The sequence below is a fragment of the Scatophagus argus genome, chromosome 20 (genome assembly GCF_020382885.2).
Source record: "Scatophagus argus isolate fScaArg1 chromosome 20, fScaArg1.pri, whole genome shotgun sequence".
In the NCBI taxonomy this organism is placed as follows: Eukaryota; Metazoa; Chordata; class Actinopteri; family Scatophagidae; genus Scatophagus; species Scatophagus argus.
Window position 1 is genome coordinate 5,227,593 of NC_058512.1, and position 21,132 is coordinate 5,248,724.

Consider the following 21,132-nt stretch of genomic DNA (forward strand, 5'->3'; position numbering starts at 1 on the left):
CCTTCAGTTCATTTCAGATTAGAGAGTAATACTCAGAACAGGTTGGCATTTTTTTCAACAAAAACTTTCCTTTACTTCAGTGAGCAGACATCACGGATCCAAAAGCCAGCAGCTGATCTTTACCCTCGATGGAAGTCCTGAGTAAATATGGACCACACAAGGCTTAATGAAAACCTCGGTGGACACATGAATCGTGAATCACGCTCCAAACGCCCGTAACCCCACATGGGGTCAAAGCTGCACTGCGTTCCATAAAACCAAACAACACATTCAGTACTGTTGGCTGTTTAGTCTGAGGAACAGCACTGGCATCAGCCCTGAATGTCTGACTTAAAGAGAACAGTCCAGAAGCGGTGAGGTCTTCTGAATATGACGTCAACATTCTCGCTTTATCTGGCTGGCGTAAGCACTGCCGCTCGTCCCGGAGCAGAGCACGGTGACACCCACCTCACCTGCTCTGTGTCAGCCACCTCGCATGCTAGTATCTGATACAATACGACCAAGGGAATGAGGCATCTTGTACATTCTTGTTTTGGTTTAGTTTGGGTGAGCTCAAAAGAATGAAATGCTGTAGATGGTGATGAATATGTTCAATCTAGCTGTAGTTTAAGTTCATCCATCCATTTTCTATACCGCTTATCCGTCGCAGGGGGGCTGGAGTCTATCCCAGCTAACTATGGGTGAGAAGCAGGGTTCACCCTGGACTGGTTGCCAGTCAATCGCAAATCGCAAATTGCAAACACCACATAGAAGGGCCCAGACCGGGATTCGAACCTGGGACCCTCCTGCTATGAGGCGACAGTGCTAACCACTGCACCACCGTGGAAAAATAAAAGAAAAAGTCAAAGCTCTGGAAGAAAAATGCTGTTGCTCCATCAGAGGTGGGATGTGACTAAGTATGCAATTGCTTTAAGTAGAAATTCGAGGTATGTGTACTTAAATATTTCCACACCATGACAATACTACTCCAGACAGGAGATATTGACCTTTTTCAGTCCGCTACATTTATCTGACAACAGACAGATAACAACAATAACCCGCAACCGAGTAGTTAAGCAATTAATCGTTTGCGATTCCTCGCACAAAACATTTTACGGCTTCAGCTTCTCACATGTTGCTGTCGTTCTGCTTTAACTCATCTTAACAGCAAATGCAATCACTTTGATGTCCGGACTGTTGACCAGATGGAGAAACAAGAGCTGAAGCTGCTGACGTGCATTTCAAACTTATTTTCTTACTCTTCTTTTGACAAATCAATAAATGGATTGATCAAGAAAATCCCAGCGTATTACATACTTATGCACTTTGACTTTTGCTCGAACTTTTACTCGAACTTTGAAGTGTCAAACAGTTCCTCACAGAAGTCACACCAACTGTGCTGCTTTTCAGGCAAACCACTACTTACCTGAATAACAACTGTCCTCGATGTCAGCCAATGACAGGTCACTACTGCACTACTCTCATTTACACACTGAATATTGTTATTATACCAGCTTCTGCTGACTCTCCCTCATAAATCAGCACACACATCCAGATGCACAACTACCAGTGTGAACTGGGCTGGGTTCACAATGTGAAAGGTGCCAGATGGAGTTTTCTTCACTTGTGTTTTCATTTAGTGTTACTCACCAAAACACATTGTGTGTGTCCTTGTGGTCAAACACACACGTTGACTGCATTTCCTTCCTCATCAAACGATCTCCAAGCTGCATTTTAAAGCAGTGTTGTTTACATCTGTGTTTTCTAGCTTGCGGTCCTACATCTCGCATTGTACTACATCAGGCTACACTTTCCTACACTGTTTTCTATAGGGAAAAATCTACAGTTCATGAACGTGAGTTTTTACAGTTCCTCATGAAGATGATTTTATTTCCAGCGCATACATAATTCAGTTCATTTAAGTTTGATCCCCTCTTGAGCGTCTAGCAGTGGCTGTAGCTTCGCTATCCAGATTCCAATTAACTGGAGACGGATTTTTATTGTACTCCATTCAGATCATAAACCCCTGAATATAAAAACAGCTAACTGAAATCGGTTGAAGTACGTGAACATTAGAGAGCTTTTTACCCAGAAAACCCGCAGCTTCACAGGCCAGTCTTGACCAATGTGGTGACAACTTTGACATAAAATTAATCCATTGACCAATTTAAAAGTAAAAAAAAATCAGCTGAACTTGCAAACGTTTTATGAAGAATGAAACCAATTCAGCCCATCTGAAGGAGTTGAAGGATACACACACGGTGTCTTAGTGACAAACACTGAATGTAAACAGAAACTTGTTTACAAGGAAACTTCACAGGGAACATTTAACCCACTTCGGTTACTCTCAAATTTAGGGAATCTTTCAAATGATGTCTTTTAAGGCTTATTATTTTTAAAGAAGCCCTTGTGACATCAACTTCAGTCTTGTGTCAAACATTTTTTTTGTGCTTTAATGCAGGGCATACAGTACTGCCACCTACTCTGCAGTTTCACCTGACAGAGAAAAGCAGAAGGACAAGTGGGGCCTCTGGAGGAAAAAGTTCATTAATTTTCCATCTGCTTTCCTGTCACACCGCGAGGAACACACAAGGACAACTTATATCACAGGCATGAGCACTGAGAACAAGTTTCCATCATGTGCTCTTGTTAGCAGCCTCTGCTCCACATGTGCAATTTTTCAACATCTGTATATCAGCGCAGGTGTCAACAATACTGTACTACAAAGCAAAATAAGAGAAAGACACGTATGGTCCAGCAGCTCCAAAAAGTACAGTGAGTCTAAGTGATTTGTTATCTTAACTGTGCAGCAAGCGAGTGAGCCAAGCAACAGTCAGCCTCCACCAAACCGAGAGGACGACACTGGAACATCTCTGTGTTTTGTAAGAGAGGAACAAAAACAGGCAGATGTGTGCAGGAGTGTGTCATCTGTTCCACTCAGCAGTAGTCCATTGGAGTGTTGTAAGGAGAATGCAAATGTTTATCCCATGCCTGCTCCACTGTCAAAGCCGTTAAACATCACTCATTTCAGCACAACAAATCCGGCAGATTTAAACAACAACATGCATCGCTCGTCCGGATCCTCATTTGTCAGCGCTTTTAAAAACATTCAATCCAGAAATAAAGCTGGACCTTCATGGAAATCATGAAGGTCCAGCAACACACCAGCTGGGCTGCAACAACAAAAAAGGAAGAAATAATAAGTTTAATTTGCTTTCACTGTCAAAATAAAAATCTCAATCGATCCCCTCATCCGACCACATCCTGTAAAGGTAACCACCGTGAGTTCACTTCCTCTACGGTTGGTGTATAATACAACAGCAGCTCTGTCTTTGTGCATGCACCTCATTTTAAATCAGCATCTTAGCATCCGGATGACACTCAGCTATGTACAATGTGCCTCCGTTGTTTTGAGGGTCAAACAGTCCTGTGGGTCCACTTTACGGCAGCAGCTCACATCCAGTAATGGATGGTCTAGACTCTGGATGGAAGTGAACTCTACAGGCTATTTGAAGTTGCTTGAAAATGCAAAAAGCCTCTATGTCACTGCTCACAAAAGTAAAATTATCCCTGTTTTCAGGGGTTTTATGTTTTTTAATATACTGTGTAAGTGCAGCCAAGCAGAAGGTTGAGCCATTCATCGAGGGAGCCATAGTGCCCTCTAGTGGGCAGCAGTGTGAAGTAACTTAATGCATTTATGGCCTAATAACCATTTTAAGTTTTGACCTGCTTGACAGTTTGATGCCCAAATATTTCATCAATGATTGGAGAAATGTCAGAAAAACTACAAATTTGTGAAGTTTTTTATTCGTACTTTTTTCTTGTGGCCCTTTGAAGGGCCCCGACCCTGAGGTTGTGAACCACGAAGTACCTCACTTTGTATAAAGTTGCTAAAACCAGCTCCACCTGCTTATGTGCTGCTTATACACAGATGCATAACTATTAACCCTTGAATAATAATTTCAGCACAATCAGTACTTTTACTTTTGATACTATAAATACACTTTGTTATATTTCTGTTATTTCACTTGCTTGTAATTATTTTTAGGTTCTGGTATTTTTTACAAGTAATTTGAGTACTGCTCCCATCACGGTTAGTAAGCAGCTTTCTACTGAAAAAAAAATATATATATATATAGATTTTAGAATAATCAACAAGCTGAAACCAGCAAACTTTATTACATACTGCATGTCCTTTTTAGCATAATACATCACTTTATCAACATCAGGATATTTATGGCTCTGATTTCAAGGTACATTAACCACTCAACAAAATACCCTGTTTGAACAAACAACCAATACAAAGTGCACAAAGAAACTTGGGTTCAAGTCGACTGCATCACCTCACAGAACTGTTGTCGTGTTTTCAAACAGAAGGAATGAAACTGCTGAATTAAAGCTTACATTCAAAAATCCTCATCAAAATCTAACAGACATAATCGTGTATTGCACTCTAGGAGGAGTCATAAGTCCTTACTGCACAAAGGGTTGTCCTGGCCTGTTCAAACCATCTTGACAAAAGAAAAGCTGGTATATAGATATAGAATTAATAAGGTATTCAGTAATACTATGTTTATTATAACATTTTGTGTATATTAACATTGATATATAGATTATTTCAACATTATGATATGAAAGATACATATTTATAAGTTGCTATGAATATAGGCAGGTGCCGCTGTTGAACAGAGGCAGAGCCAGTTATAACATAATAACTATTCTATGATTACGTATTTTCATCCAAACGAATACAAATAAATGCTTTCACAGGTGGCTCACGGGGGTAAACCAATGTGAAACACCACAGTGAATATGAATTGAAGCCTCCCATGCACAGAGAGGTTTCAATACAGGTCAAGAGTGGTTTTCAAACAGGCCAGCGTGAACCGTAAAAACCTCAGCATGCATGCTAAGTAAGTACAACAGCAATCTCTGGTGGACACGGGAAAACTGCATGTCAGCTTAAAGAGATATAATGTAGGTTTGTGGTGCCTTATAGGAAGTCATTGAGAGCACATTAAAACAGTAAAAAAGTTTCAAGATTAATCTGGGGCTGCACTGAACATCAATCTGCAATAAATAACGTCAATAACCGGCACGCGACCAACAACAAGGTTTAACAATCTCTCGTGTTCATTTCACCTTATTTCAGCCTCTCAACCTCCACACACGTTTACCTCTTGTATATTTTCACCAACATATATAATTAGATTCACATCAGTATTCTATCTTAGAGCAGCAGAAACACATATGCACTGTAAACTGTATGGACAGAAAACGAGGAACGCGAACAATTCCTTCATTTCGTGGAATCTGTGTTAATCTCAATCTGTGGTGGGGCACAGCACTGTATGTGTTGAAATGTGAGCTGGTGAGCACTTCCCGGGAAACTTGAGCTATGTATGTTTGTCAGAGACAAAAACACATCTAAGTTGTATGCCTCAGGCTTGACTGGCAAGCTGCCCTGACTCCTTGGTAACTCCACTGTATCTTCCACAGATGTACCAAACCACCAATCAGAACCACCAACAACCCCTCATAGGAACAAATACGCAACACTAACTTTTACATGTAAAATAGTCTGGCTCCAAAGACATGCCGGCAGTGTCTACCATCAGCAATGGCTAATTCAATAACAAGTTTAACAACGAACGAGGAACCTTCACGAAGCTCAGTCCAAATAAGGAGCAATTTTGTACTTAAAACGCCAGCGGCATGCACTTTGCACCGAAAAAAAAAAAGGCAAAAAAAATGCCTGTAATTTTATTCATAACATAACTCCACGTTTGTCTATGCAAATTCACTCGACACTGGAACTGAGAAGCTCACAATATCCACAACCTGCAAGAAAAAGCAAAAACTGCATCAAGCCATGCTCTAACTCTAGTTTAAGCCTAATGCCAGCTTTCTACTGCGACATCAGAGTGATCACATCAACTACCTGAAATCTACAATCCTGTTCTAACACGGTCGGCGAGTTCTGTAACATCCCGACGTACTGTAGGAGATTAGAGAAGAAAATACGTGATTTTTCACTTCAGCATTACTGTTCACTTTGACATCTCTGCTTCTACTCAACACTGCACTGACCACGCTGCACTGGTGCTCGCTTCTGCGTCCTTTAACTGGAAAACAAACAAACAAACAAAATAATCAATCACCATGTGACGGTGTCGTGACGTCAAAAGAAAAGACAAAGTTTTGCACCCAAAATGTACAGCAATGACGGTGGTTCTCGCATGGAGACCACCAGATATGACAATGCCGATGCCGTTTGGACGGAGCAAACTGCAGCCACGTGCAGCATACAGCTGCAAGCATGTTTGTCTCCCTAAAGCGGCAGGGGACAGTTAGATGCCTGAACAGAGCCCTAAAGGGACCACAATTGAGCCAAAATGAAGCCTTAATGGTAACTGAGCTGCCTGGTTGCCAAACTGTACCACCCCGTGGGGCCATCTAGAGCCCCGTCAGGTCCACGATCGCCTTGATGAAGATGGTGTCGTCGCGGATGTAAGAGTTCTTGGCATCGAGCTTGGACAGCGGGCAGAAGAGCGGACAGCCGCTGGCGATGTTCATCTCGCTCACAGGTCTCTGGAAGGACGAGGAAGTGACATCAGGCCGAAAGGCGTCGATGATGTGCTCCCTGTTGCTCTGGTCCAGCAGCATGAGAGTCACCTGGGAGTAAGACAGATGACGGAGATTGTGCTTACATGCTTTGAACTGAATTTATCTACCGTCAAACACTTTGAGAGAAGTTTTGGGTCACGTTCAGACCAACGTTTGAGGAGGCTGTCAGGGCGGACATACCGGGCAAAAATGTGGAACCTGGTTCAACTATTGCCACAACTACCGGGTGCTGCGTTTGGATAATCCTGGCTGTGAGTATTATAATGCATTATACAGGGTTTTGGGATCTGTTTAGCTTTAAACGCATGAATCTGTTACCCAAACTGGACGTCATGAACCCCTCTGTTGTATTAACACAAGGTTGTTTCCAGTATGAATGCCAGGGATGCAAAATTTTGCATCTCCACAATTTTTGATTTGAAAGGGTAATTCAGTGTCCTTTGGTTTGCCGGTAGGTCTTTTACCTTCTGGTTGAAAGGCCATTTGAGCAGAGCGTCACTCAGACCCCTCATCACCACAAAGAACAAGGACAAATGGCTGCCACGCCCAGTCCCATCTCCATTCAGGTAGATCCGCAAACACATCTTATAGCCGTACTTACTGGTATAGAAGGCTGAAAGGGAAGAGAAATTCAGCTTTAGTCATTTGAAGATACTGCAACTTGGTCTCTAGTAGCCAGGACCTGAACCACGTCCTGAGCCGGCTGGTTTGGGCAGGATGGTAGTGTAAGGCCTCAGTTCTCCAGTTTGTGTGTTGAAAGCGTGTTGAGCGTGTCATGTTGCTGTTCATGTCGACTGTATTTTGGACCAGGTCTGACCGTCCTTGTGATCTTTTGGATTAGGTATCTTAGTTATTTGGTGAATTTATATGAGTCAGATTCAGGTGGGATTTCTGGAGGCCCGTTTCAGATTGGGTCCATCCTACGATGACCTTTAATCTATAAGAACTATTATGAGGATTACCTGGTGAAAACATGGCAGGGGCTCGACCTGCGATGGCATCCTGTCTTTTCTTGGCAAAGTCAGAGATCCTCCAGACAAAGACGCCATCAAAGGTAGTGGCAGACATTTCCCTCAGGCGACCCTCCATCTCAGCGACCGTGAGGTCCTTCAGCCCCACTGTCCTCTCCAGCTGTCGCACCTGGGAAATACACACACAGCTTGCTTTAACAGGATCACAGATTCTTTATAATGTCAGAATAAGCTAGAATAAAGGCTACTCACAAATGCCATCACTTTGCATATGAGTTGTACAATTCAGCATTCTTTTATAAAACATGTTTTCTAAGGAGATTTTATGGATGTTTATTTATTAGTTAGATTGAATCCAAAAATATGTGTATCATGTCTGTGTTCAAATTTTACTGAGTTATGACTCCTAGAAGGAGTTCGGTTTCATTCCTGTCCCACCTTATTACTCAGAGCCTCGATCTTGTCCTGGTCTAGTTTGTGCTGACGGTTGCTGGCCTCCATGGTGGTGGCAAACCTCTCCACCTCTCTGTTGAGCACACACACCACATTTTCAAACGTGCCGGCTTTAACTTCAAGCTCCGTACACCTGCGACCCAGCTCGGCCACCTTGGTCTTCTCGCTGTGGAGCTGGAGCTCCAGCGCCGCGCCTACCGAGCTGGGCAGAGGTGTGAAGGAGGTAGACACAGACAGAGTGGGAGCAAGTGTGGGAGGAGGAGGGAGAGGAGCTGAAGCGGGTGGGCCGGGGGGACCCGAGCTGGAGGATGAGGAGGACGTGGCGGCGGCGGCTCCCTGCACGGGAGGCCCAGAGGATGTGGTGCTGAGCTGGGAGACTCTGGCCTCGAGCTCCCTGAGGGACTGTTGGAGTTCCACCAGTTTGTGTCCAGCTACTTCCAGTCCCTGGGGCTGCAGGCCCTCCATGCTCACTTTCATGCCCATGATGTAATGCAGCAGCAGATTGAGGTGCTCGTAGGCGTAGGCACGCTCATGGTCATGAATCTTTTCCTTTTCCACCTACAAAAATGAGGGAAAATGAAACAGAAACAATTAATATATGCAGAGAAGAAGGAGAGGGGAGTTAAATATATTAAAAAATGCTCCTTCCAGAGAGCTTCTAAAGAGCACAGCACTAAACGTCAAAACAAAAGCCATCTAACCCTTCTCTGGTGCCCCCACCCCACCAATAACTTTCAAACAGTCCCTAACCTGAACTTGTGCAAAGGTAAAGTACTTACAGACATATCACATCCCACCACATGAAATCGACACGGAGTTCTGAATTTGCTGCAGAACTTAATATGGTCCACGTACTGCAAAAACAACAACAACAACAAAACAATTAAAAGTAGTCTGAGCAAAGTTACGAGCACACGAGCTACGAGTGGCGTTTTGTGCTTCTTGAGTTCACAGAACACAATACAGCACAGATGACAAAATAACTGGAACAGTTGGAAGAGTCTCCAAGGACTTTGGAGATACCAGGTCAGTACATTTTACAGGAACAACAACAATCTCATGTGGAAAGGGGACCTTTGTCTTGCAGCACAATGTTTCCACCTTCTCTGCATGTTGCTAACAGATTTACCTTTTCTCGGGGTATTTTCTTCTTAGCACAGCCTTCACAGATCATCGGGTACTTGGGACAGATCTCATCATGGGCCTGGAACAAAAAAAAAGAAGACAAAAACCCACAAATGTTACTTTTAAACACACGTAAAGAGCTGCTGTGATGTGCTGCACCGGTCGGGACAAGTCTCAGAGCATCCCGTCAAGTCTAAATAAATCATGTCTAACCTTGATGTTTTTGAAGTGAAATGGCTCCTTGCAGTACTTGCAGTTGAGTGTTCTCTCTGGGCACTCTCGCTCATTATGGCGCTCCTGTTCGTTGAAGCGAATGTGTTCTTTGCAGGAGGGGCAGGGGATGATCATGAACTCGCACTTCCCCTCATGGTTCAGCTGTGAAAAGAGGAGTTTAAGTTGTGCGGCAGCCTTTCACAACCTGCACACACACGCAGCAAGGCAAGCTAAGCTAGCAAAATGTAGAAAAATCAGGCTGTAGGAATCGTGTCCATCTAAAAGAACAGTGAAAACAAATTCATACAAATACACGGTAAAGAAAAAAGAAATGAAAATGAAAATGAGTGGTCACCTCACCTCATACTCTTTAATACTGCCTGTCCAAGTGCAACTTTCATTGATACAAACAGCTGAAAGGTGTTCAACTTCCCTTCGAACTGCGTTGTCAGGAAAAGCCTTAAAAAACAGGAGAAAACAAAAAGAGGTCTGCTGTCACACGCTCCCTTAAACAGTGCTGGCTTTTTGTTTATTTTTATTTTTCCCGTCGGGGTTACGATCAGCTGAATTTCCTTCAGCGTAACCATGTGTTGCTTTAGCAGCCACATTTCTCCCGCACGCCTGCTCACAAACAAAGCATGAGGCAGCTTTTTTCGCCGCCGCTCTCAACAAGCCCTCGAAGCCAAAATTATGGCTGCAGATCAGTGAGCAGTATAGGAGTTCATTCTGATCCACTGTTACAAGGAATAACAGAAATGTCCTGTCCATTTGTACACCTGAAGAGAGATTCAAAGCAACGGCAAGACATAAAGGGAAAAAGAAAATTTTCCTTTAATTAATCATCAAATCAATCAATTTTCCTGGTCTCTTCTGCAACAGAGGACAATTTCTAAGGAGGAGTACTTTTACTTTCAATAACTGAAATATTTCTGATGCTGATAACACTTCTGAACTTTTCAAGCACGTTTGAATCGTTGCATTCGTTCTTTCACTTGCTCGGCAGCTGTAGCTGACTAAAGGCTATGCAGTGACAAACTCACGGAGGTCACACAAACTGACCATCTTTTCACAGAGCGTCTCCTGTGCACAGATGTCAAAATGAAACTGAAACCGGTTAAAACTGGGCAAAATTCACTGCTGCGTGAGAACGTATCAAGCTGGATGTTGTGGGACAAAACGCTGCTGTACAGGTTAGCAAACTACGAAGTACGAAATACTTGTTATTGTTTATTAATTACTTTGTCTTGTTTTGTCTTTCATGTTGTGAATTTTATTTTCTGATATTTTTACAGGGCAAACAAATGGAGACAGTAAGACCAAATTATGAGTGTTTTTATTGACATAATACCTGGCATACTACTGCCAGGGTACCAATCAGGTGCAGCAACCATATCAAGATTAATTCAACAAAAATTAAAATGGAAAAAATGTTGATACTCACACATCCTTGTTTCAAAATGGATGTTGGCTCCTCAAAAATATCCTCTTTAATGCAGGCATTGCATTTCTGGGGTCCATTACTGCAATAACACAACATTACACGCTGATATACTGCAAATCTACAACATGTACATATCAGACACCAAGTGGTGGAAAGTAACTAAGTGCATTCATTCAAGTACTGGAACAATTTTTAGGTTACTTCAATGTCTAAACTTTCAGATACTTTATGTGTTACACTTATGCTTTCAAATATTGTACTTTTTATTACATTTATTTGCCAGCTTTAGTTACTTTTCAGATTATATATATAAGTTAACTAATCAATTATTATTTTTGCACTTTTTTATTTTATATCGATGCTGAATACTTTTGTACTTTGTTTGTGCTTAAGTAATTTTTGTGCGCACGACGGTTGCTTTAGTATTCTGTTACATTTACTCAAGTAAAAAAATCTGAGTACCACCACTGCAGATACTCCTCACACACACACACACACACACACACACACACACACACACACACACACGCTGCACACTCCTGGCCAGGTAGTTCCTCACCTCACGGTCCTGTTGAAGCAGTAGGAACAGAAGCGATGTCCACACTGGGCTTGAAACGGTCGTCTGAGTATATTGTGGCAGCAGTTGCACAGGTGCTTGTCCTCCAGCTTGTTGCCCAGGATCTTCTTGGGGAAGCCGGGTTTATTGCTCTCCATGGACGAAGGAGGGGACGGTTCCTGTGTGGCCATGGTGTCTGTTCACACGTCACACCTGAGGGAAGAAGCAAGGCGTGAAAGGAGACACCACTTGATTTCAGTGCAACAGTTAAGAGAGTGATACATGCGCCTCTGGCCCGCCTTTACACACACTGTCAGCCATCAGACGTGACTGTACCATGTGTGTACCATCTTTAATGAACAGCACTAATGCTTTCTTCTCTGTGGCAGAGCATCACGGGCCAGATGAAAGGCCCACACCCTTTGTTTACATTTCCACTCGGCATTCACGGCTCCTTGTGGTCGACTTGGCCCAAACTGCTGGTCATCTTGTCTTTCCAGTCTAAACAATACGCGCTCAGCTCAGCCTACCCAGTAACTGTGCTGACAAATCGGCACATCCATTGTCTCTCCTCTGCCTCCTTTTCCCCTTCCTTGTCGCTGTTGCTAAGCTATCAGCATCCTCTTAGTCAGAAGTGGTACCCAGCACGCCGCCACGCCCCTTTGAAATCTTAAGCTTTGCTGGCTGCAAGAGACCATTTACTGGAACCGCTTTCGCAAATGCTGTTGCAATCCAGTGGAGTTTTTTTTGCACTTACCAGCGTTTTAGTCTAAACTGTCATCGCGTGCACAGGCGGTGAGATCACCTTTCCTGGTCGCGGGTCCGTCGCGCGCGCTCTGTGCCGGATCTCGTATGTGGTTTTGCAGCCGACTGATGGGGAAGGGGGGGGCTTTTCTTTAACGTTAGCCACATAATATAGATGTGGCACCCAAAAACCGATGGCTGTTATTGTCCAATATCGCCATTGCACTTTCCGACTGGGTGTTACGTCATGCAGGGGGCCGGACGCGGGTTGATAGGCAGAGGAGATGTGGAGGCGGGCATGTCATTGGTTCAAAACCCGGGAGTGGGCGGGCTGCCTTGTTGTGGAAGCAGAATAAACATCCAGATCCTGTACATGCACGTTACATGCATTTGTTTTTCATGCTCCTGCTGCTTGTTTGTCATTATTATTATCTTTATTATTGGTAGCAGTAGCATCATCCGTTTTAAGTACATTACATTATGAAACGTGCTGATATATTTACGTATATAAAGGGCCTTCATAAAGTGTTTGAGGTGTGAGAAGAAGTTTGCAGAAGTTTTGCTATCTGCTGCCTGTACTGCCAGCTTGTGAATTTCCCTCCTTATCGCCATTAATAACAATACAAACTCATTTATCAGTTGATTTATATTTTTGTATTATTAATCTGAATCTATAACTAGTAGCCTAATCAAAATCATCAAACACATGTAATGTAAAAGGGACAATATTTCCCTCTGAAGAGTATTAGAGAAATATCAAGTAGCATATAATGGAAATACCCAACTACAGTACAAGTATCTGAGTTACACTTAAGTGCAATACTTGAATTAATGTGAGGGTTTAGGAGCGGTAACTGTGGACTTAATTAATGATTAATGAATAATTTACTACGTATGGTCTGCTAAAGCCATCTACCTGCACCTCATCCTACATTTTATACTCCGATTCCTTAGACTAGAAGCCAGCACACATACTGCATTTTGCATACTGTACATGCCAGCCTGTGATAGTCGTTGGCTCAACATCTGTCTTGAAAACTGCATGAGAAACTGCGTATGGATTTGTTTCTAATCCAGATCGTTTAATGCACTGCAAGTGTTCACATAAGCCACACGAACATTTTTAAAAATGACACAAAAAGAATAAGCTGGCGAAAACGAAAAATGAGTCACCAGAGAGTGGGAGTGAAGAGGAAAGAGCAGAAGAGGGAGAAGAAAGACTGAAGCATAACACAGATCCACATGTTTATGTTTGGAAACTGAGGAACAGAAATGCTGGATTTACTGAGGGGTGTGTATTTTTTTTTGAGTATTTCCATTTTTATGAATTTATACTTCAACTCCACTGTCTTCTGACTCCATTACACATACAGTATTTGACAGCTATGGTTACTGTGAAGGAAGTATTCAGATACTTTACTTGTGTAATGTAAAAGCACACTGACTAAAATATTCCATTGCAAGTACAAATCCTACACCGACAATATTACTTAAGTAAAGGTATTCTAGGGAAGATGTATCTAAATTATCAAAAGTAAAAGTAATCCAGGCAGAGAAATGTGCCCTTTAGAGTGTACTTATCTAATAAAATGCATACTACTGTATATCATTGGTTGATCATTACTCATGCTGCATTTTTCTCTTGTAGCTGGTAAAGTACAGTACAGAAACCGAACACTTCGCGCACTGAACCTATTATGAATGACCTTTTGTTATCACGCTGGAAATTATGATCATACGTCTGTTTCCTGAGAGGTGTTTGCATGCATTTGCTTGTGTTTTGCAGGTGTGTCACCTGACCGTGAGGTCAGTTTTTATGTAAAGAAACCTGGAGAACAAAAAGAAATGCTCTCGAAGCAAAGTTCAACACACACTTAATGTGAGACATTTATTTCCGCACCGCAACAGATCCAATAGATTAAAGTACAGTCTGTGATCTGAATGTAAACAAGAGGGTTCCGCAATTAGCTGAAACACACACTTATTCCTTTCTATTGCTTGTGAACTGATTGACTAGTCTTTGAAAGGAATAATATGCAGCAATTTCCTGGAGAAACATTGTATAGATGCATACAAAAGTAATTTCTCTTGATGATCACACCTCTATTAGTGAGTGGCCGTGTTTGTATCCACTGAGACCCTGTCTGTATTTACTTATTTTCTTATACTTTGCCATATGGGGACGTTCCTGGCATTTATACAGCACTGTGTAGCTCCCAGACAATAGCACCACAGGGTTGGGACTATATAAAAATATAGAGAACAAGTTCTCTGTCTCTATCATGAAGAGATGCAGGTCTGTGTATGTGTGTGAGCAACAGACAGGCAGGCTGAGCAGAGGCACACAGGGAAAGGATGAAGCCTGCATCTTTGACTGTGATCACAACATATGACACTGATTAAGGAAAAAACACAAGAAAAACAGGACAAATTCTTAAATTATGATAGAGAAGTAGAGAAGCTCTTTTTTCTCACTCTTTTTAATTATATATTAAATTCAGCTGATTTGCTCTCAGTTGTAACTTGCAGTATGATTTTCACATTTTATATTTCTAACTTTAGATACCATACAATGGAAGATGAAGTTGCCTCTGTGTATTCAAGAGATAATGAACATTCCCAACTGAGTGATTTACATACATTTAATAAATATAAATTATTGGCAATTTATTCCTAACAAAAAAACATGATAAGTTGACCTTTAAAGAAATGTTTGGAAAACACTGAAATAGGACTTAAAAAATCCCACTACTGTGAAATAGCACAATAAAAGCTCTCTGATAAATACAAAATTTATGCTTAAAATTTCTCTTCACTAACGCTAACACTCACACTAACACGCTTCTTCAGTTTACCCTCCAGAACAACATTCTGTTCAGAAAAAGGTCCGAGAGGAAATGGGGAAAAAGTAACTATTGCACAAGTTAAGTTAAAGTTCACACAATTTTAAGACACTTTCCCGTCCGGGCTTTGGCAACAAATTACCAAACCTGATCACTGCTGCTCTTCAGTGATTAACCAACAGCTCTAAGACAACACTAAAGCTTCTGTCCAGACAGGCCAACAGACAACAGTCTTCTTTTTAAGTCTCTTCAAGTAGCTTCTGGAGGTTTCTTTGAATCTAGGATTTTTTAAAAAACGAAGGACATATGAAAATATGCACTCCAAAACCATACAAAATTACTATTAAGGTAATCTACGATGACTTCATAAATGTTATATAAGGCTAAAGATTTCAACAAAGTGGTCACCAGGTTTGAGCTAATTGTGGCAACGTGATGACCAGGAGAATGGCTCTAGCTTTGCCATACAGACATGAGAGTCATATTAAACTTATAACTCTTTGTTACAAAACAGAGCCACAAAATGACGAGCTATTCCTTTACTGAAGTAAGAGCTCACTGATTCAATGGAATTTAGCCTCCACTTCCTTCCTACATGTCAGTTATAGGCAGCACTTCAGTCCAAGTTCCCACACTTGCCGGCTGAAACATGTTTTTTCCTGTATCAATCAATTCTTAACATTTTGATAGATGATATGACCATACTTGCTGTACTGTGCATGAAAACTGGACAAACCTTTTCTAGCTTGAACAAGTTGGTCGACAATTCTCCATAGATCTCAGCATTCATGTCAGTCTGGGATCTGTGGCTCACAGCATTTCTGCAACAAGATTTTGCACTAAATCATTAATGAAATGTTGCACTACGTGCAAAGTTGCACTACTGAAAGAAATAAAACAGCATGAGTGCATTTGGAGATAAGAAACCTAAATGAATATCAGGAAGAGAACGCTCTAAATTTAGATATCCTCAATGAGCTAGCTCTTACTCATTACGAACATGTTCCCCCATGGACACCAAGGAGTTCAAACGATGCTCAAGAGCCACAATCTTGAAAGCCATGTAACAGGAGGACAGGACAAGGACACTAACTCTGTGAAGACACAAAGACAAACATTCAAATACTAGCCACACTGAACAATTGTTAATCCGCCCAAATAATGGACATGAATTTGTAAGAGAACTCTAACTATTGTCTTGTCAGAGCAGTCTGGCTTCTCATGTTCCACCTAATGAAAGGTAACTCACAAAAACAAATAGATAAGAAGGATGGCGTGCAAGGACATGGGCTGTGAAGATTTGTCTTTGAGTGGAGTGACTCCCCGGGATGGTTTAGTTGACCCTACGAGGAAGAGCAGAAAGAGATTTATTGACTGAGCTGCAAACTGAAGGAATATTAAACATTAAACATCAGATGACAAGACTGATACCACTCTTATGTCTATGCAATGAAAACGAATCAGGAGATAGAGGGCAGTTAGCTTAGCTTAGCCTCAAGACTGTTTCCTCCCTGTTTGTGCTAAGCTTCATGTTAAGGTACAAACATGTGAGTGGTATCAATGTTTCTATCCAACTGTCACCAAGAAACTGAATATTTGCCAAAAAGTTGCATTACTCCTTTATATGCACAGCAATTAATCTTGGTTTATAATGTTTCCCTAACTGACCCTAGATCCCTTCTGGGAAACGGTGAAACCCAAAACTACACAAGTATTAACAAAGCTTCTTTTACTCAAAAGAGATCCAGTATTAAACTACCATTCTTAAGAGAGGCTCCGTGTTTTTGGCTTGGAGTCTGGAGGTGAATGTCTGCATGAACTGAAACCTCTCCACTCTTCACTGCACTTAGAAATGTGCCCGGGAGGTCTGTGAAGTCTGCTCAAACAAACAGAAAGAACCTGTGACTTCCCATGAGTAAATATTATTAATACAAGCACAAACATCCTTGCAGATTAATGTGTGCTCTGCAGTGGCATAAAAGATCATTAAAAAAAAAACAAAAAAACATTGATATAAACAATAAGCTGAATATGTTGTTCATTCATTCACCAGGATCATCACTGTTTACATGCCAACTGTCTTTACTATAACAAAGCATGAGTGCATCAAATTTCACTTCATTTTACTCCAGTTATTTGTAAACCAAAGACTGTTTGAGCCACGGTGACACCCGGCATGATAAGCACAACATAAAACTCTTCTAAGTGTGATTAGAGTAGGTATATAATAACTTTGTACAGTGTAGAAACATATATAAGAGGATAAGGATGGAGTACAAACCAGTTATTTTGTCATAATCAGGAGTTTGAGACCCAGAGCTGCTGCTCTCCATCATCTCCTGCCGTCTTTGTTGCACAACCCCATCAAGGTCAGAGAAGTCTCTAGAAAAGTCCTGCAGTGCACATACAGGAAAATATACAATGGATACCACATACAGAGTGGGTTATTGTATAACATGAGTACAAGGCATGCCTATAGATCTTTTCACAATGGAAAATATATAAATAAATAAATACACCGTGTGTCAAAACACTGAACAAACCAATGACTGACCAGAGGAAGAGACGAAGGGCATTTCCCTCTAAAGCTGTTTTCACATGAGGAGGTTATGGGGCTGTTGCAAGTCTTATCCACCTGGACAGAGTACAGACATTAAAATGTAGAAGAGAAAAAAAAGGCTTTAATACTATCACTACTGTATTATCGCCACATTAAGCTGTTACGGCTAACGTGTTAGCAAGCAGTTGCATAATTCCACGCCCAGCATTACAGTGCAGGATCAGCATTCATTTGGTCATGTTTCTCTAATATTAACTCTGCTTTTAGCTCCATTTTGGTCTCTACCAACGTCTTAGGGGAAATATCCAACAAATTAACAGCTAAAGCACTGTCTTCACTAGCTACTCACCATTTTGTCTGTCTGCCCTTTGGCGCCAGGAAGGTTGTGGGTTTTGTTTGTTTGTTTGTTTTGTGTTTTTGGACAAAGCCAGGCCAACTGTTTCCCCAGGTTTTCAGTGTTTATGCTAAGCTAAGCTAACCAGATTCATATTTAGCATACCAACATGGATGTTTTATCAGTCTCATGTTTACAGCTCTCTTGGCATGGCAAAACAGCCCAGGGTGATGTCTTCAAGATGCATTTTTGTCTAGCTAATAGTCCAAAGACATTAAGTTTACTGCGATAGTGAAGAACAGAAGCATATCTTCAAATTTGGGAAACTGTAACTGGCAATATCCAAACAGAATCCACTGAATCCATTTAGGACAAGTAAGTATAACAGATATTATTTACCTCCAAATGAATGCAGATGGACTTCAGAAATTTGTAGGTGGTGTTTCGAGAGAGGAAGGACACAAACACGTGCTGGAAAACAGTTGTTTAGAATCACGTTCATGCTTATGTCCAGAGGGAAAACAACTGATTGTCTGAACAGTCTTTGTACCTGATCAGCTGTGGTTTCAATCACAAGGGCGTTTGGCACCAACAATGCAGTTTTAGTTTTTTTGATAAACGTCACAGACACAACAGGGATTGAAATCTGGAGATGAGAAAAACACCACCATGTTAAAAACATGAACTGGCGCTGAACTCAAATACTGTCTTTATGACAGCGGCGGTATCATACCTTAGTATCTCTGCCGAAGACTTTGGAGTGGAAACAGATCCAGTTATCAGAGATGAACATTTTTCCCTGATATAAAATGTCTCTCTGCAGGGCACAAGTGTAACCTATTGGCACAAACAGCACTTCACGTTTAGATTAACAATCGGATTTTTCTTTGCTTCACATGAAAAGAGAATCTGAAACTTACTTTGTTTGAGCAACTCGTCTTTGCTGACCTCCTTAAATAACTTATGATACTGAGCATTCGTTTTTGATAACTGGAAAGCACAGAAGAATACAAAAAAATATTGCTTTGGTAGGAAACTGTAAAAACAAAGTTTGGTGAAAGTTGTTAGAGCAGACTGTGTCCCTACGTGATTGGGCTGGGATTTCTTCCTCTCAAACTTTGTCTCACAGTCACTTGGACTCTGCATCGGCGAAAGCTGCTCCGCACGTTTCAGCCTGTCAAAATAAAGGTCAGCGTTTATGTTTAAGCAGCAAGCTAACACCTGAGGAGAGAACAGGTAATATTTATCAGTTATTAAAGCTACAGTAACAGCGTTATAACTCACAATAAAACATATTTTGTGTGCTCTGATCCACACAGAATGTATTATTAGTCTTAAGTAAATGTCCTTCATCTGGCTTTACGTGGCGTCAGCTGTGGTTATATAAGAACTGCTCACACAGCAACAGCAAAAATCTGTAAACAGTACTGCGGTCATGCAGGTAGACAGTAGTTAGGCGGAATTATAGTGCTGTGACAAACACGGTTAATGTCTACAGGCAACTTTAGTGAAACGAATCCAGTTCTGCGGGTTATGATTTCATAGTCTGCGGATTTCTTCATAGTGTCGCTCAGTAATAACTGGATCATTTCATATACCAATCAAGAACAAACACGTATAGACAGAATTTAAAATTAATGAGAATCAAAAAATGTGCAGAAAATTCAGTTGTCTTAGCACTTCAAAATATGTACATTTAGTAGGTTTTAGGGCTACAAACATACACATTCACTGTAATCTGTTTAGTTTAAAAAGCCCAATTTAGCAAATATGGAATTCCACTTTTGTTATTGCTTTTCTTTCCGTGAAAAGTTGAACTTGTGTGTGTGTGTCTGTCTGTGTTTAAACTGCATGTTTATTCATGTACACACACTCTCACCGGGACTGCCTGTTTAAGCAAACTCTTGAACTCTCAGAATCCCAACTGACTTCTTCAAATGCTGTTTTGCTCGAAGAGCAAGTTCAAAACTTAAGGAACACTCAATTAAAAAGCGGCAAAGAAGCTTTCAGTCGATTTAGCCACTCAGTTACGGTGGCTACATTTGGTTTATTATGTGATCAGCCACATGGAGGGCAATTTCTACCTCATACTGGTTGGTTTCCTCCTGCACTCCGTAAGGTCTGCCTCGGCGTCCAGACACAGCTGGAGGTCCGCAGGTGACCTTCCAGGCCTCCTGTGTCTCCTGTCACCTCCATTCTCCACTTCGGACCTGCACACATTGCACAAGACACAACCGTCTCATGTCCCGCACATGAATCATCTGCACATGATGTGTCATGACACATTAATTGTGCAGGAATTGGGCTGAAGACCAAAACACAAACACAACATCTGCAAGCAACGCATTAAAAAACAAAAATCCAAAGCAGGCCATCTCTTTCTAAACTGGAACATAATGTGGAAAGTTTGTTATGTGGCGTATCTAATGCCGATTAACCCTTAATCTGCTTTTATTCTGTGCCACGTACGCGTCTCATGCAACCATTAAAAGCACAGCCCTTTAATTCAGAAAGCAGAGTATGCATGCAAATAACCACAAAACACTAGTTAGGCCTGAATCATCGGACTTTTAACTGGACAGCAAATCGGGCCTTTCCTCTCCATCTCATCCAAACTTACGTCGGCCGACTCCCTCGGGAGTCCTTGCTGAAAACTTGCTCCGGTGTGGATAACGGAGTCAGAGGTCTGTCCGCCTGCTCGGCCATCAGCACCATGTCGCTAAATTCACACCTTACATGACTCCCTCCACTGGCTCCAACTGTCGCCCTTGCGCCACATACAAAAGAGAAACTTCAGGAAACCTTGGCACGGAAAGTTTGGGAAGCTCGCTCGATGGAGCGAGAAGCCCGACAGAGGAGGAGCCGGGAAAGGGGAGGGAGCAACCTGGAAACAAGGAAAGAAACCTTCTTCTGCTCGGGCTGGAAACGTTTGAATCGCGCGATAAGGAAAGAAAGCGCGCACAGTGTTGGACTTTGCGTAAATATCCCTGCGTGGTCAGCTCCGCACAGTCAACAGCTTTGAGCAGTCCGCTTCCAGCTTATGTACAACTTTTTCAAACATCACACATCAACGTTATAACGCAGCGTATCTGAGAGAGATCTCCAGCAGGGGGCAGCAGAGTCAAGCTCATGTAACGTCTGCACCTTAAGGCTTGTTTTTTGCTTTCAGGTGACTTTGCTGAAAGAAGCATTTGTGAACGTTTAGTGGTGAAAACAGAAGTATTGTATCCTACTTTTAACTGCACTACATGTATGTGATAACTTAAGTTGTAGATTCAGGTTAAAA

At 41.7% G+C, this 21,132-nt stretch overlaps 2 protein-coding genes across 4 annotated transcripts; both read right to left on the reverse strand.

The window, feature by feature from the left end:
* Positions 1 to 4,139: 4,139 nt before the first annotated feature.
* On the reverse strand, positions 4,140 to 13,857 carry LOC124051686 (TNF receptor-associated factor 2-like). Of its 3 annotated transcripts, XM_046375289.1 has the most exons (12): positions 12,123 to 13,857; positions 11,369 to 11,578; positions 10,810 to 10,888; positions 9,729 to 9,827; positions 9,369 to 9,530; positions 9,160 to 9,234; positions 8,810 to 8,884; positions 8,016 to 8,588; positions 7,569 to 7,746; positions 7,071 to 7,219; positions 6,420 to 6,654; positions 4,140 to 6,104 (listed from the first exon to the last, which is right to left on the reverse strand). In XM_046375289.1, the coding sequence occupies exons 2-11, from the start codon at positions 11,554 to 11,556 to the stop codon at positions 6,436 to 6,438; spliced, it is 1,797 nt and encodes a 598-aa protein (XP_046231245.1). In that variant the 5' UTR covers positions 11,557 to 11,578; positions 12,123 to 13,857; the 3' UTR covers positions 4,140 to 6,104; positions 6,420 to 6,435. The 3 variants fall into 3 exon arrangements, with proteins under 3 accessions (XP_046231245.1, XP_046231244.1, XP_046231246.1); XM_046375288.1 differs by having other exon boundaries at positions 4,140 to 6,654; XM_046375290.1 differs by lacking the exon at positions 4,140 to 6,104 and having other exon boundaries at positions 6,452 to 6,654; positions 7,208 to 7,219.
* Positions 13,858 to 14,580: 723 nt separating this feature from the next.
* LOC124051692 (GRAM domain-containing protein 2B-like) lies at positions 14,581 to 20,894 on the reverse strand. Its single transcript, XM_046375305.1, has 14 exons — positions 20,467 to 20,894; positions 19,931 to 20,056; positions 18,933 to 19,020; positions 18,767 to 18,836; positions 18,580 to 18,683; positions 18,397 to 18,492; positions 18,246 to 18,317; positions 17,507 to 17,587; positions 17,234 to 17,345; positions 16,712 to 16,828; positions 16,202 to 16,295; positions 15,942 to 16,046; positions 15,689 to 15,773; positions 14,581 to 15,230 (listed from the first exon to the last, which is right to left on the reverse strand). Exons 1-14 carry the CDS (start codon positions 20,559 to 20,561, stop codon positions 15,192 to 15,194), a joined length of 1,284 nt encoding a protein of 427 aa, XP_046231261.1. The 5' UTR covers positions 20,562 to 20,894; the 3' UTR covers positions 14,581 to 15,191.
* Between the last annotated feature and the right edge of the window lie 238 nt (positions 20,895 to 21,132).

Bases quoted from the DNA above. Each gene is read 5' to 3' on its own strand.
- LOC124051686 (XM_046375289.1), bottom strand. From the start codon at position 11,556: ATGGCCACACAGGAACCGTCCCCTCCTTCGTCCATGGAGAGCAATAAA. The intron at 9,235-9,368 runs GTTAGACATGAT...TTTTTGTTCCAG, and splicing joins TTCACTTCAAAAACATCAAG to GCCCATGATGAGATCTGTCC. The intron at 6,655-7,070 runs GTAAAAGACCTA...TCTTACTCCCAG, and splicing joins AATGGCCTTTCAACCAGAAG to GTGACTCTCATGCTGCTGGA.
- LOC124051692 (XM_046375305.1), bottom strand. From the start codon at position 20,561: ATGGTGCTGATGGCCGAGCAGGCGGACAGACCTCTGACTCCGTTATCC. The intron at 19,021-19,930 runs GTAGAAATTGCC...TTATTTTGACAG, and splicing joins AGGAAACCAACCAGTATGAG to GCTGAAACGTGCGGAGCAGC. The intron at 18,493-18,579 runs GTATGATACCGC...TCTCATCTCCAG, and splicing joins TCTTCGGCAGAGATACTAAG to ATTTCAATCCCTGTTGTGTC.